General features: G+C 44.0%; 1 protein-coding gene across 2 annotated transcripts in view; it reads left to right on the top strand.

Annotated features, from left to right (window-relative positions):
- Iqgap2 (IQ motif containing GTPase activating protein 2) overlaps nt 1-14,878 on the top strand; it is a 264,536-nt gene that overhangs the window by 222,924 nt on the left and 26,734 nt on the right. For both annotated transcript variants that reach the window (XM_076927203.1, XM_076927202.1), the window contains exons 22-28: nt 64-213; nt 3,194-3,357; nt 5,839-6,063; nt 8,368-8,508; nt 8,958-9,042; nt 9,917-10,149; nt 12,295-12,427. In XM_076927203.1, the coding sequence (XP_076783318.1) occupies nt 64-213; nt 3,194-3,357; nt 5,839-6,063; nt 8,368-8,508; nt 8,958-9,042; nt 9,917-10,149; nt 12,295-12,427 (1,131 nt within the window). The remainder of the gene's footprint in view (nt 1-63; nt 214-3,193; nt 3,358-5,838; nt 6,064-8,367; nt 8,509-8,957; nt 9,043-9,916; nt 10,150-12,294; nt 12,428-14,878) is intronic.

Raw genomic sequence — 14,878 nt, 5'->3', positions numbered from 1 at the left:
GAGAGAGAGAAAGTGGTAAAGGGTACCAAGGTAAAAATAATGATGTCATAAAATTCTTTGCAGGATGTAATCTCACACAGAAAAAAGCTGAATAAGAAAAAAGGTGGTGAAATCGAAATACTGAATAACACTGACAACCAGGGAATTAAAAGCTTGAGTAAGGAGAGACGGAAAACACTGGAGACTTACCAGCAACTGTTCTACCTTCTACAGGTGAGCACACTTCTCCTCCACTGTGGCCTGTGCATAAACATCATGTTTCACGTTTGTGGTTCCTTGCCATGCTCCAGCCAACAGCTTAGTTACATGCCGTATATGAACAACATAATAACAGCTCAGTACAACATTTATAATAAGAGCTTAGGAAGTGCTTTTGCTAAGTACTAACCGTCACATTAGGTGCTTTACATAGATTAACTCATTGAATTCTTGGTCTAGCCTGAGCGTCAGGATAAATAACGTCATTCTTCCCATACTGCAGATAAAAAAAAACCTCAGACCCAACCAATAAACGGTAGGCAGCATGCAGGCAGTTAGCCCTCAGGCTGGCTCACTTCACAGCTGCACTGTACCTCAGTGAACTGCAGAAGCCACAGGAAGTTAATCACGATGACATCAGCATGGTATTACTAGATTTCATGTGAATCGATGACAGAACTACTCACTAGAAAAACATATCTGTACCAGGGCCAGACCTCGTCCTTTGGGTGACAGGGCCAGAGAGGTGGGACTCTCTTAATGTTATTATTTTCACGGCATTATGTTGTGAACTGAATGAGTTGTAATTTGACATTGCATCCAGGACACTGGATTATGGTTGGACTTGGATGGGCCAGCTATTGGTTTGTTCCCCCAGTGACTTACTCTTATCTACCTGTTGACAATCTGATTAGTTACAGAGGAACCTGGGCAGGTGCAAGTCATAGCAGCAAGCTCCATACCCTAGGAAAACCAACCCCAAAGAGGTGGGCTAGTAGCTGAAGTCATTGTGTGACTTCAGGCCGGCAGATGCCTGAAACTTGGCTGGAGCACTTCCGTAAGATTGGATACAGAGAGAAAGCTCACTGCACAAGCTGTAAACATGCACTAGCCCCAAAGAGAGTACAAAGGTTAGAGAAGATCTTCAAATGGATAGATGTGCCTCCGATGGCCACTGTGTGGCAGCATAGGAGGAAAAATGACCATGCTTAGCTTTGCCTGTGCAAGCCACTGCACTGCTGACTTGGCAACCTCTCCCTAAGCAAAGAGCCCCTCCCCCCACCCCCACCGCCACCTCCACTGAGCACCCCCCCCCCCCAAGCAGAGACACTTTGCTTGTCCAGTTCAGAGTAGCAGTCAAACCGTGGTCGAGTGTTTAAATCTTAAACACTTGTCAACTTTGTTTCTTGTGTCCGTGAAAAGTCTTTTTGTATCTTGTAAAGTTTTTGTAGATTTCTTTAAGTTTTCAGACTTTGATAGAATTTCTGTTGTGTGAGAGGGGTTGCGAGTGAAGTCGCCAAGAATTGTGTTGTTTTACCCTGTTATAACATGAAGTTCACTTAGGTGAAAAGGCCCAGGGACATGTTTAGAATGCTTACTTACATCAGTCTTCAGCCTACAGAAACTGCCACACTGAGAGGAGGAACCACTCAGCCGCACGTAGTCTCAGCCATTACCTCTCCTTGAGTCCATGGCCAGTGATGGAGTGGTGGGAAAGAAAATGGCCTGGATTCCTTTTGTCCTTTGATCACACTTTAGTCAGGACTCTTCTCCACAGCTGTCCAGCCAGGAGAGGTTTTGCTTAGGTTTGTGTCTTTAGCAATGAGCTACACGGGAAATACATTTTTTTTAAAGCACAATACCGACATTTAGTTATCAGTAGAAAAGAGGCTAGCAGTCTATAAAACACTGTCCTGGGCTGGAGAGATGGCTCAGTGGTCAAGAACACTGGAGATGACCCAGGTTTGGTTCCCAACATCCACTTGAGTTAGCATCTGTAACTTCAGTTCTGGGATGTCTGTAACTCCAGTTCTTGGGTATCTGGGGTATCTCATGGCCTCCAACAACTGCACATAAAATGCACATACAGGCAAGCAGACACACACATAGACATTTTTTTTAAAAGTCTTTAAATTAAAAAGAAAATAATGTCCTAGGAATTTTATGCACAAAATTTTACCCCATCACTCTGATCTCAAAAGTAAATCAGAGTAGTAATACAAACCAGAACCTGGTTTTTCTTGGAAACCTTCAGGCCACTTGGCTAGGACATCCTGGGCAAATATTAGTTGTCAATCACATTAACATGAACATTTTCTTTTCTCACAAGCAGTGAGAAGAATAAATAGTCCATCTTTGTGTGAACTCCTCCCTCTGTGCACGCTCTGTTTTCTCTCTTAATTTTGGCCCAGTCGGCAAAGGTGCCAGAGGAAGGCATTTAGACCACAGGCTAGCTCTAATTTCACCGTCTTCCGTGGAACTCTGTTGTCTTTAAATTCCTGTCAATCTCTTGAACTTCATTTGGGGGGGGGGGTGCTGGGGGGTCCTTGTTTTGATTCATGTTCTTTCTAGAATTTCTTTTGTTGGCTATCCTGACCCCTGACTCCCACCCTCTCAGCCTTACTCTTTCTCCTTCTTTAGAGAATGTCATGGTGGGCTGGGTCACTGTCTCCATGTGTATGGGGGCCTTTTCTTTTTCCTTTTAGACACAGATGGTGTGTATTTCCTTCTATTTACCTATCAATCTTGCTAGGGCAGCATGGGTACTTTAGTCTGTTCCTTTCTCCTCAGTTCAGATTATTTTATGGGCCCACCTCCTCTTCTGTGTCTCTATAATAAACATTATAATATATGGTTAAAAGTACAAAATGTATAAAAGATGACTGTAGCAAACAAACCATGTAATGAGCAACACTTACCTCGCAGACCTTCAAACACTGTAGCTGGGATAATATTAGCCAATCTCTTTCAGAGGCTGTGTGCTGGGAACTCATCTGTTTCTCATGACGCATTCAGTCATGAAAGAGCAGAGAATCAGATGCCACACTCTGCTTTCATTCATATATATGTATATGTATATATACATATATGTATATATACGTATATATGTATATGTATACGTATACGTATATATACGTATATATACATATATATACATATACATATATGCATGCCTCTAGTTCACAGGGCTGACTACTCCCGCCTTCTCTTGTAGACCAAGCCTTCATACCTGGCTAAGCTGATTTTCCAGATGCCACAGAACAAGTCAACAAAATTCATGGACACTGTCATCTTCACGCTGTACAATTACGCCTCTAATCAGAGGGAGGAGTACCTGCTGCTCAGGCTCTTCAAAACCGCTCTGGAGGAAGAAATCAAGTGGGTATCAAGTCCGTAAGAGAGCACCAAGGGCGGGGTCCTCTGGTTAGCGGTGGGCTAGCTGAGGGCTCCTCTGGGTAGTGGTGGGCTAGCTCAGGCTGACGTACATAAGTTTAAATGGAATTTACAGTAGAATTCCATTCAAAATATGGTTGAAACACGTCGGGTTTGTGGGGCTGAAATGGAACTTTGATCGATAGTTGAATTTTGGAGGGGTTTTGGAGCTATTAGCTGCAGAGTTCTCCTACTGGAGAGCCAACCAAATCAGCCTTTATTGTCTAATGTCTCCAATAGTTAAAAACCAGAGGCTTATTGGAAGTCAATGAGAGGAATTACTTTCTAATTCCGAGTAGCAGCATCTTCAACAAGTAGGGCAGAGGTTACGATCTCTGCTGAACAATTGGTTTTCCTTTCTTAATAGAATTTCAGCAAATTTTCCTGATATGTTTTTTTTTTTGACCCAGTTAATATAAAAATTATATAGGTAGCTAAATAAATTAGTTTCCCAAAATGCTTGAGACGTGTCCCAGCAAGAGTGGATCTTACTTCTGTAACCTCCTGGAAGCACAAGCTCTGCCAGCCCTTAGGGGCCTCTGAAGCACATAAGCTGGGCACCTGCACCCTCAGAGGATGGCTGGAGAGGCACAGTGCCAGCAGTGCAGTGTTCTGAGTGTGCGACACACACCAGGTCAGAGGGCTATAGAGGAAAGGTCAGCTGAATTCAATTTTTATGAGAGAGCAGCTGCCTGCCCAGATTTTGAGGCATCGCTGTAAGAACTAGAAAGGGGTAGAAGCAAAAAGAAGGTAGATTTGTCTGGCCAGGGTGAATCGGCAAAGTTGGGCTGGGTCCATGTCACAAGAAACCCCGAGGGAAGGCTGGGTGTTGGGGTTCTGTTTACCTTTCCTCATTTTAAGATTTGTGTGTGTGTGTGGTATGTATCTGAGATGTATGTATGTGTGTGGTGTGTGTGTATGTATCTAGGGGTGTATGTTTGTGTCTGGGTGTGTGTGTGTGTGGTGTGTATGTCTGATATGTGTGATGTGTGTGTGTGGTATATGTCTGGGGTGTGTATGTGTGTGGTGTGTGTCTGATATGTGGTGGGGAGGAAGGTATCTGGTGTGTATGTCTATGATGTGTGTGTTGTGTATGTGTGTGGCATGGTATGTGTGTGTCTTGTACGTGTTGTGATGTGGTATGATGTGTGTGTTGTGTATGTCTCACAAAGGTCAGCAGAGAGTATTGGATCCCTGGACCTAGAATTACAGGCAGTAAAACACCAGACCTGGGTCCTGGGAACCAAACCCTTGTCCTTTGGAGGAGTACAAAGCACTTTTGACTGCCGAGCCACGTTTCCAGCCTCTCTTCACCTTTACAAAAGGCTTGAGACCACATTGATTTTTTTTTAAGAAAAAAATCTGAGCTGAATGACATAAAGAAAGCTACATGAATCAGAAAAATGAGGTGCGTCATAGGAAAAGGTAGTTTGTGTGTTTAAAACTCTGAGTTTGAACAATAGAGAACATTTTGGTAAAAATATATAAACAAAACTATTAAGTTCCAAAATGGTCCCTAAGAAGGAGGTGTGGATTTAAAATTCAGACCTAAGGACAGGTCCCAGAAAGAGGAACTCTCTCAAGCTCTGTGTGTCAGTCAATGAGGGGACAGCATACCAGACTTTGATGGATCAGTAACTGGTTTTGTCTGGATCACTGACTTTACCTCATCCATCTTACTAGCTCAGGCAACTGGTTAAAAAAGAGAGGCCGGCGTGGTGCTAGCGTACACCTTTAATCCCAGCACTCAGGAGGCAGAGGCAGGCGGATCTCTGTGGGCTTGGGGCCATCAAGTTTCAGGGCAGCCAGAGTTGTCTCTGACTGAGAAACTGAGAGAGAGAGAGAGAGAGAGAGAGAGAGAGAGAGAGAGAGAGAGAGAGAGAGAGAGAGAGAGAGAGAGAGAATATATGAATAAATATGAATGAGAATATTTAACTATGAAGGAATGGCTAGGTCCAATAAAGACCAGAACAGACTGTACAAAAGAGGGAGACTTAGATAAGAGGAAATCTTCAGAGCCAGGTAGCTCAGCTATGCTATGCAGCCAGATGCCACGTGGCAACAAACTTAAGAGGGATCTGAAGCTGTCAGAGCAGTTCATTCAGCCAAGAAAAACGTCTTCAAAATGTGGTGAACAGAGGAACAGTATCACCCAGCTATCTTAGCCGCGGTCCGTTTGCAGTTCCTCCCTCCCTGTAGGATGAGACCAAGGCTGTCAAGGCTGTAGTTTAATTTCCCAGGCCTTGAATTGCTCAGGTAAGAAATGTACCTCTTACAAGTGGCGGTTTATGTTGAAGCCATATCAATTCTGTTTTGTATGAAGAGAAATAAAACTCCGCAAAGGTCTTAGGTGCCTCAGATAGTCTATCTTGTTTAAAACTCTCTCCAGAGAAGCCAACCATCTTGTCTTGGCTTGGGCTTTCTTAGGTCAAAGGTGGACCAGGTACAAGACATAGTGACAGGCAACCCTACAGTCATCAAGATGGTTGTCAGCTTCAACAGAGGTGCCCGGGGACAGAACACCCTGCGCCAGCTCCTGGCTCCTGTGCTGAAAGAGATCATTGAGGACGAGGCCCTGGTCATCAACACTAATCCTGTGGAGGTGTACAAGGCTTGGGTGAACCAACTGGAAACGCAGACTGGAGAGGCCAGGTAACAGAGGCCATGAAGGGCTGCCTTTGTCACGCTTTGTACCATTAATTCTTAAAGGTTTTTGTTTGGTTGGTTGAGTCTTGTTTTGTTTTGAATTTTGTGTGCATTTTACCAGGCACATGTTGTATGCATGTGCCTGGTACCCAGAGAGGTCAGAACAGGACAGCCGATCTCCTGAAATCAGAGTTGCGGATGGTTGTAACCCACAATATGGGTGCTAGGAATTGGACCTGGGTCCTCTGCAAGAGCAACTAGTTCTCTTAACTTCTGAGCCAACTCTGCAGCCTCTTGTGTTCATTTGCACATGTATACTCTTAAGCCCTGTTGAGGGGGAATAAAAAATTACTATCAAAAGTAATTTTTTTAATCTGAAATGTAATCTTCCCTTAATATACCAAGCTGTTCAAATTTCTAGACGTGTGTGTGTGTGTGTGTTTGTGTGTGTGTACACTTATCTACTCTCTTTTTTAGAAATAGGCTGTCTCACTGGCCTGGAATTCACAGTTCAGTGAGGCTGGTAGATCAGTTAGCTCCAGGCATCTTCCTGTCTCTATCGCTCCAGAGCTGGGATTTATCAGCATCCCTGGCCTCTCTTCCTAGAGAGTCCTCCATCCCTGGCTCTGGCACTATCACGCATGTTCCCACCCTCGTGCATAAGCGCTTTGCTGGCTGAGTGAGATCCCAGCTTCCTCTTCATGACATCAGTGGTATTTTCACATTTCAGAAGCAGCTGCTCCCATCTCTGCTCCTCTAACTCCATTCCATGTTTATTCTTTGTGTTTCTAAAGCTAGAGCGGAAATCCTTTGTCAGTCTCCTCCTCAGTGGCTGTAAGCAGCCATGGTTCAGGTGGGCTCAGCTTCTTCTAGGGGAGTTTGTAATCTAAGGGCCGAAGCTTCTGTTTTCCTACAAGAGGACATAAGTAATTAAGAAGCACAGAGAATTATGTGGGCTGCTATCATAGCACTGTTTGTCATAGTGAGAAGTCGTGAAACTCGAAATATGTACTTTGGGGTTTACTTAGTAAATGCATTTACACCACATAATGGGGTAAGTGCCTGTTGGAGTGGTAGTGTAGAGTTGTATTTATTGACACTGACAATATGTTCATGGTATATCTTGATTTTATACTTCAGTCCAATGACCCATTTTAAAGAAAAAAAAAATCAGTCACATATATGCATATACCTAGGATTTCAAGGGTTTCAGTTGTACGAAATTTCCTTGTATTCATGAGTGTGTGAGGCTTATATATACATACACAGAAGGGGTTGGCAAGTTATTTTACTAAGATATGAAAAAAAAATCAGTACTAATTTCTTCCTTGCTTATATGCAGGTTTTTGTTTCTTTCTGTTTTTGTTTTTCTTTTTACTATAATAAAAGCATAAGATTTTTAATGCATAAAAAATTTAAAGGAAGCCAGACATGGTGGAACACACCTACAATTCTAATACTTGGGAGATAGGGGCATGAAGATCAGATGTTTGAGGCTAGCCTCAGTATGGTAGTTTGAAGGAAAAAGGCTCCAATTGACTAATGTATTTGAATACTCTGTCCCCAGTTGGTAGACCTTTTTGGGGAGGATTAGGAGGTGTGGCCTCATTGGAGGCATGTCACTGGGGGTGGGATTTGAGGCTTCAAAAGCCCATGCCATTCCCAGTTAGCTCTCTCTGATTTCTGACCTGCATATGAGCTCTTAGCTACCGCTTCAGTGCCATGCCTTCCTGCACGCATGTTCCCTGCTGTGGCTCTAACCCTTTGGAACCATGAGCCCCGAATTAAACGTTTTCAATCATAAGTTGTCTTGATCATGTTGTGTCACAGCAGCAGAAAAGTAACTGACATGCTCACCTACATAAAGGCCAGCCTGGACTATGTGAGATCCTCAGAAGCTTTAAAAAAAAAAAAAAGGGGGGGTGGGGGTGGGGTTTGTAGATCATTAGTAAAGCATTTACCTAGCATGCACAAAACTATAGGTTCAATCAACAGGAAAAGGGAAAGGGAGGGAGGGAGGGATGGACAGATGGAGGGAGGGAGAAAGTGTTGGCTGAGTCTACATGACCTGGTCTACCCTTTATCATTCCGTTAGAGCTATGTCGGATGCTTGGAGTCCTTCCTGATTCATCAGTAGTGGAAGATGCACTATGTGTGTCTTACTTAGCAAAACCGTGTTGCTGGAGTGATGGACAACCTCCAGTTCTTCCAGCTCATCCCACAAAGCTTGACACGGAGCCCACTAGTGGGATGCTGGTGCTCACATGTGGACCTCAGAAACTGTTTATTTTAACCCTTATTGTATTTCAGCAAGCTGCCTTACGATGTGACCACAGAGCAAGCCCTGACATACCCGGAGGTGAAGAATAAACTGGAGGCATCTATTGAAAACCTGAGGAAGGTCACAGACAAAGTCCTGGGCTCCATCATTTCGTCCCTCGATCTGCTGCCGTAAGTTGATTCGTAGCGACTTTAGCAGTCTTTGCTGAAGTTCTTGGAATATTACCTACGCCCCTGGAGTAACGACAGGAATTCTCCCTTGTGTCGTGTTTGCTCTTTAGCGTTATGATCTAGAGCCAGGCATGGTGACCATGGTTATGAAACCCTATCTTAAAACAACAACAACAAAAGTCAGAAATCCAAGGTGGTCTGCACAATGATTTTAATTCAGAGCACCTTCTAATGAAGGCGCATCACCTTGGCTATAGCCACACCCAGCGCTCAGGTGTTAGAGGCAGCGGAAGCCCTGTGACTCCGGCAACGGAAACCCCGTGACTCCATCACATCTCATTTTATGTTGAATTTTTAGGCTGAGCGTTGGTTGACTGGAATAATTTGCCATCTTTTGCTCACTTAGCCTTTTTCCCATTATTTTCTTTTGTCATCTGTTCCACGTGTAGTTATGGATTGAGGTATATAGCCAAAGTGTTGAAGAACTCGATCCGTGAGAAATTCCCCGATGCCACAGAAGAAGAGCTGTTAAAGGTAGACTCTCAAGGGCAACCTTTCCGCAGCTTCTCTGGGGGTGGGGGCGTTCTGAGCCAGAATTGCCAAGGGACAGTTGTGTAACATTCTTCCTCCTGTGTGACAATAGCTGTAGATCGTCTGTGTGTAATGGCTGTTGAGGTTATTGTCGACTGAGGCTAATCGAGAAACTTTAGACACCACTGCAACTCTCTGTATTAGAACGTTTGAGGGTCATAGCCTGTTTTTCACCAGAAAGAACTGTGTGACATATAATGTTAGTGCTGGCTTGTGTTTACCTTCTTGGTCTAATACTTAGTAAAGGAATCGTGTCAGAGGCGGTAAGAGGGCTCAGTGGGTAAAGATATTTGCCACCAAGTCTGTCAAGACCCACATGGTAGATAAAGAGAATCAACTTCTACAAGGTGTTCTTCAAATTCTACATGTGCACCGTGACATGCGTATATACATACACATAAAGAAATAGACAGACGGGGCTGGAGAGATGGCTCAGTGGTTAAGAGCACTGACTGCTCTGCTAGAGGTCCTGAGTTCAATTCCCAGCAACCACATGGTGGCTCACAACCATCTGTAATGGAATCTGATGCCCTCTTCTGGTATGTCTGAAGACAGCTACAGTATACTCATATAAGTAAAAAATAAATAAATCTTAAAAAAAAAAAAAAAAGAAAAGAAAAGAAAAAGAAATAGACAGACAGATAAATATATAAGCAATATAATTCTTAAAAATTTAAATGCTAAAAAAGATTTGTGTCTGAAAATGACCCACTCTTGCAGAAAATGGAAATGTGTAAAAAAAAATAATAATGTATACTTAAAGATAAAAAGCAACCGGAGCTGGTTTGTCTCTATAATGCCCTTTTCCCTTGTGCAGATTGTTGGAAACCTCCTATACTACCGGTATATGAACCCAGCCATTGTGGCTCCCGATGGCTTTGACATCATTGACATGACAGCCGGAGGTCAGATCAACTCCAACCAAAGGAGAAACTTGGGATCCGTGGCGAAGGTTCTGCAACACGCAGCCTCCAACAAGCTGTTTGAGGGAGAGAACGAGCATCTGTCGTCCATGAACAATTATCTGTCAGACACCTATCAGGAATTCAGGTGAGAAGATCCAGTCTTTAAAAAAAAAAAAAAAACACATGGGAAGACAGACAAGAATATTCTGTACATAGAACCAAGCCCACTGAGGAAGGCAGGAGCCCCACAAGGCTGCGTGCCCTCCAGCAGTTGCCACAGGAAAATGAAGGAAAGGAAGAGACAAGATGTTCCCACTCAGGCCTGTTGTTCCCACCCCACCCCCTCCATCCTGCTATACTGAGTCCTTCCTGCTTTAGGATCTGTGCTTCTGATAAAACACTCTCCCTGATGTAGGACACCCAATCATAGTGTTTAAAATAAGACACTCAAAATAACTGATTCTGTTTTGTTGAAAAAAGGTAACTATTTTTTTTCCCCAAAATTGTTTTCCAACTGGGAAGAATTTGCTTTCTCTTCAACAATGGTAGGAAATGACGTGATTCCTTTGGGAAGGCTGGGGAACCCCAGCTTTTGTATGTATAGGGGATCCTGTGTAAATATGCCTGCCCTGTCCTGAAGCCCTTCTCCATTACCCACATAGGCCTTAAATTGTTGTTTAACTATTGCCTGTGTTTCTTTTTCCTAATTCTGTCACTAATAATTCCATGAGGACAGAGGAGAGAGGCCTGCTGACAGTCACTTGTGCATCTGGAAGCTCTGAACAGACAGTTCCATCTTGGCTTGTGTTTGCTTTCTTGTCTGCAGCAGATTATAGGACTTAGGTGACATCAGTGTGACCTCTGTCCTCACTTGGACAGGGACTTCCCATTCCTCTGGGCTCACAGCTTATCTATCTAGTCCCATAGTCTGTGCCATTTATGAGAAGGTTGCCCCAAATCCTCTTGCAGTGGGAAGTTTCCATTTCTTCAGAGCCAATTTTAGTTCTCTTCACTAAGGAGAAACTAAACGATCTCGCTCGTGTTCCTCACAAACCCTCAATGCTCTTAACCCTTCCCTTTCCTTCAGGTGTTTGTTTGAGACAAGGCCTCCCTATGCAGCACTGGCTGGCCTGGCACTCACTCTGTTGACCAGACTGATCTCGAACTCATAAAGTTCAGCCTGCCTCTGTCTCCCGAGTGCTAGGAATAAAGGTGCTCGTTAGCACACCTGGCTTCTTTTTTCTTTTTTCTTGTTGTCTCTGTCAGTCTCTTGATTTCCCAAGATTATCCTCCTAAATGTGTCCTTTCTCTCTTTCACTTATATTTAATCTGGTATTTATTCTCTTCATTCCTCAACACCCCATGAACAATTATAAGCAAAACCTAAGAGGAAGACCTACCCTTACTGAGGAGCATGAATGACCCCTGAAACATGGCTGTCCCCCCAACCCAGAGCTGGGAAGGGAACAATCAGTTCTAGTACAGAGGTCTCAGGTGCCCTAGAAAACATGCCATAGAAGATTTCAGGCATAAGAAACACTTGAAACTGTATAGAATAAAACACATATTACACACATATTATACATATACATGCACATATATATACTACACACACATATTACGCTCACACATATACATACCACACACACACACAGTCATTTACATGTGTATGTGTATTAAGCATTGGGTGGGTCATGTGCATGTGTATGCACATGCATATAGAAGAAAGAGGTTGACACCGGGTGTCTTGCTATGTCACCTTCTACTTTATGTTTGAGCCATGGCTTGTCACTGAACCTGGAGCTCTCGCTTTGGCTAGGCTGACTGGCCAATGAGCTCCCAGCATTTGCCTGTCTCTGCCTTCCTCTCCATTAGTCCCGGGTTCAGGCACATGCTACCCACACCCATATGTGGTGCCTGAGTTACACACTCTGGGGTTCATGCTTCACCCATTGGGCTAGCTCCCTGACCCCCAAGGAATTCTTCATCTTAACATTTTCATTGAAATTCCAGAGGTCATTTTTAAAATTATAACATTATTAAGAAATCCCATCCATGAATTTGATCATTCTGAGTCACAGGGCCAAGGCCCACATTTATCTCTCATCCCGTCTGAGGACCAGTTTGAGGTCCAGCATCCAGAAACATGGCCAAGCACTGACGAGCCACCCTGGAAGATACTGTAACAAGTGCCCCAAGCTTGGGGTGGAGGGGTGCTCATTTCAAAACTTAGTTTAGTAGAGTTACAAATCTGACTCTATCTTAATATCCCCTTTTTCCCTATTTCTAGGAAATATTTTCAAGAAGCATGTGATGTCCCTGAACCAGAGGAGAAGTTTAATATGGACAAATACACAGACTTGGTGACCGTCAGCAAACCAGTTATTTACATCTCAATAGAAGAAATCATCAATACACATTTAGTAAGTCAGAGGGGGGTCTGGGCCTGGGCCATGATCAGACTGGAAAGTCCCTAGTCCCAGCAGAAGTTGCCGGTGCTCATGTATCTGTTTTTAAACCCAGTAAACTTCTCCCATAATTATCCCCCAGCTCCTGGACCTTAGGAAAACCATTGCCAAGCAGGACAGTTAACCTTTGCAATACAACATGGTACAGGAACAGTTTAAACCCAGAAGAAGGCACAAGCCCGGGATTCGCTCACCCACCAGAGCTGTGCTGTCTAGACTTGCTCGCTTCTGCCCTCTCAGGGGTGCTTTTTACTTTTGCAGCCATTTTCTGCTGAATGGAGACAGTTCTCTTTCTGATGCAGGGATATGCAACCACTTAATCTTAGCCAAAAGGTCAGGAAGTAAAGTGCTGCTGCTCACAGAGGGGGTGGGGTGGGAAACCCGGCTATGCAGGCAGATAAGGACCCCTCTCCTTCAGGGGATGGGCTGCCATTGTTTTAAAACCAGGGTTTCTTAGAATTTCAGTCTGTGCCATGTCACAATGCCTGTGTCACACGCAAGCATCACCAATCAGCCACCAGCCCTCCGCAGTGACAGACTCCAGGAAGGAACCGGGAAGTCTTGGGTGGTTTTTCCAAACTTTCTGATAAAGAGAAGCCAGGAACCAGTGGTTGAATTGCTAATTGGAGCTTAATTTGCTTTCAAACACAATTGGGATTAAGTTTGGTTTGTGGAGTTTTTATTGTTTTGTTTTTTTGGGTTTTTTTTCAAGGCAAGACTAACACTTGCTAGCTAGCTCTAACTGGATTCAAATTCAAGATCCTCCTGTTTCCGCCTCACTCAGGCACACGGACGTGCACCTCCACACTGTACCACACCATTGCCTGATTCAGCCAGAATATTATTTGTTTACTTGGGTTTGGGGGTGAGGGAGGTAAGAGGGCTTAAGACAATATTTTACTCTATAGCTCAGGCTATACCCAGAAATTTCTATGTAGCTAGGCTAGCCGCCAGAGTGGTAGGATTACAGATATGAGCCACCAGGCTCGGCTGGGAAGTAGGTTTTGAAAAGGTCACTTTTTCACAAACAATTTTAAATTTTACTAGTCTAAACAGGGTCCTCGGATGGTTCAGAAACATACCCCAGGCTACCCAGATCCAAACCTGCATCCTCATGATCCCAGGGATTTGTATCCACACCATATCACAATATTCTAGAAGTCTAAGATATTTCAGTGAAGAGTAAATCCGACTTTGGATTGTACTCAACACTAGAGGTTACAAACACCTAGCCCGGTACTTCAGATGTCCCAGACCTGGGGCAGACTGGCTGCTTGGAAGTCCAGCCTTCATCACGAGGCACATTCACGGCTTGAATGTGGGGTTCGAGGAAAGCAGGACCCAGTTTTGACTTTTGTCTTGCAAGGCTGAAACAGGGAACTTGTCTGATGCTTGCCGCAAAATCTCAGTATGTACCAATCAAATGAGTGGATTTGAGTCAATCAGCTTCCTTTCTGCAGGCCCCCTAGATCAATATCAAAAGTGTCCAACAATGAACTGCTTCCAAAAATTACTTTGTAATGAATAAGTAGACAAGCACATTTCATATTTGATCCATTTTGGTTGCACGCTTGCAGGAAGGAATGTCGACATGCAGAAGTCGCGGGACATTCCCTTTGAGAGCGAGGTTCTTTCTCACGGGTGGCAGAGAGAAAATGTTACTGAGTTCATTTAGACTGCTGGGATTTAAAGAGAACAATCTGCTCCTGTGCTAACAAGAATTGAAAACAGAACAGGTCCTGGGGACAGGGCTGGTGACTGACTTGAAGTGCCTTTGTGCTGGATTGGGAGCAGATGTAACAGGACAGTGCGTCACAACCCAGTCTGTCTGTTGTCTGAGTGAGGAGGCGTCTGTGGCAGACACAGCTCTTCAGCTGCGTGACCTGCCAAGCTCATGGCTGTGTGCTTGCTCCTGGCTCTCTGCAAAACTCGGAATGTCAACATCAGCTTCTTTAAGACAGACTTTTTCAGGAAAGGATCTACATTCCCTAATTAACAGGATAAAAGGTAGACACTGGCTACCTATAATAAATTCTCCATCCCAGAGATAGCAGCCAAATCAGCTGGCCCTTCTCCAAGGAGAACTAGAACATAGATTCATCACCCTGTGGATTTTCTTCTCTAACTCCCCCACCAAAACGAAAAGCATACTTTAAGATTCTGCCTTTCTGCCGTTATACCATCTCTCTGTCTGTGTCTTTCCTTGAAACTACTCACTTTAAAGAAGCAATGCATAATCTTTTACTTTAAATTTAAGTATGTCTATCATGAGAAACTGGCATGCCGTTCCATAAACAGAAGCTTTAGACGAAAATAAATGTGATGTGGTTAGGCACCCCGCCCCACTGGTTGCTCACCTGGGGCGCTTTGAGCTCCAGCACTGCATCCATGGAATGTGGCAGTACG

The sequence above is a fragment of the Arvicanthis niloticus genome, chromosome 29 (genome assembly GCF_011762505.2).
Source record: "Arvicanthis niloticus isolate mArvNil1 chromosome 29, mArvNil1.pat.X, whole genome shotgun sequence".
Lineage (NCBI taxonomy): Eukaryota > Metazoa > Chordata > Mammalia > Rodentia > Muridae > Arvicanthis > Arvicanthis niloticus.
Note: the sequence above shows the minus strand (reverse complement) of the source record. Positions and strands in the feature narration are given on the sequence as shown.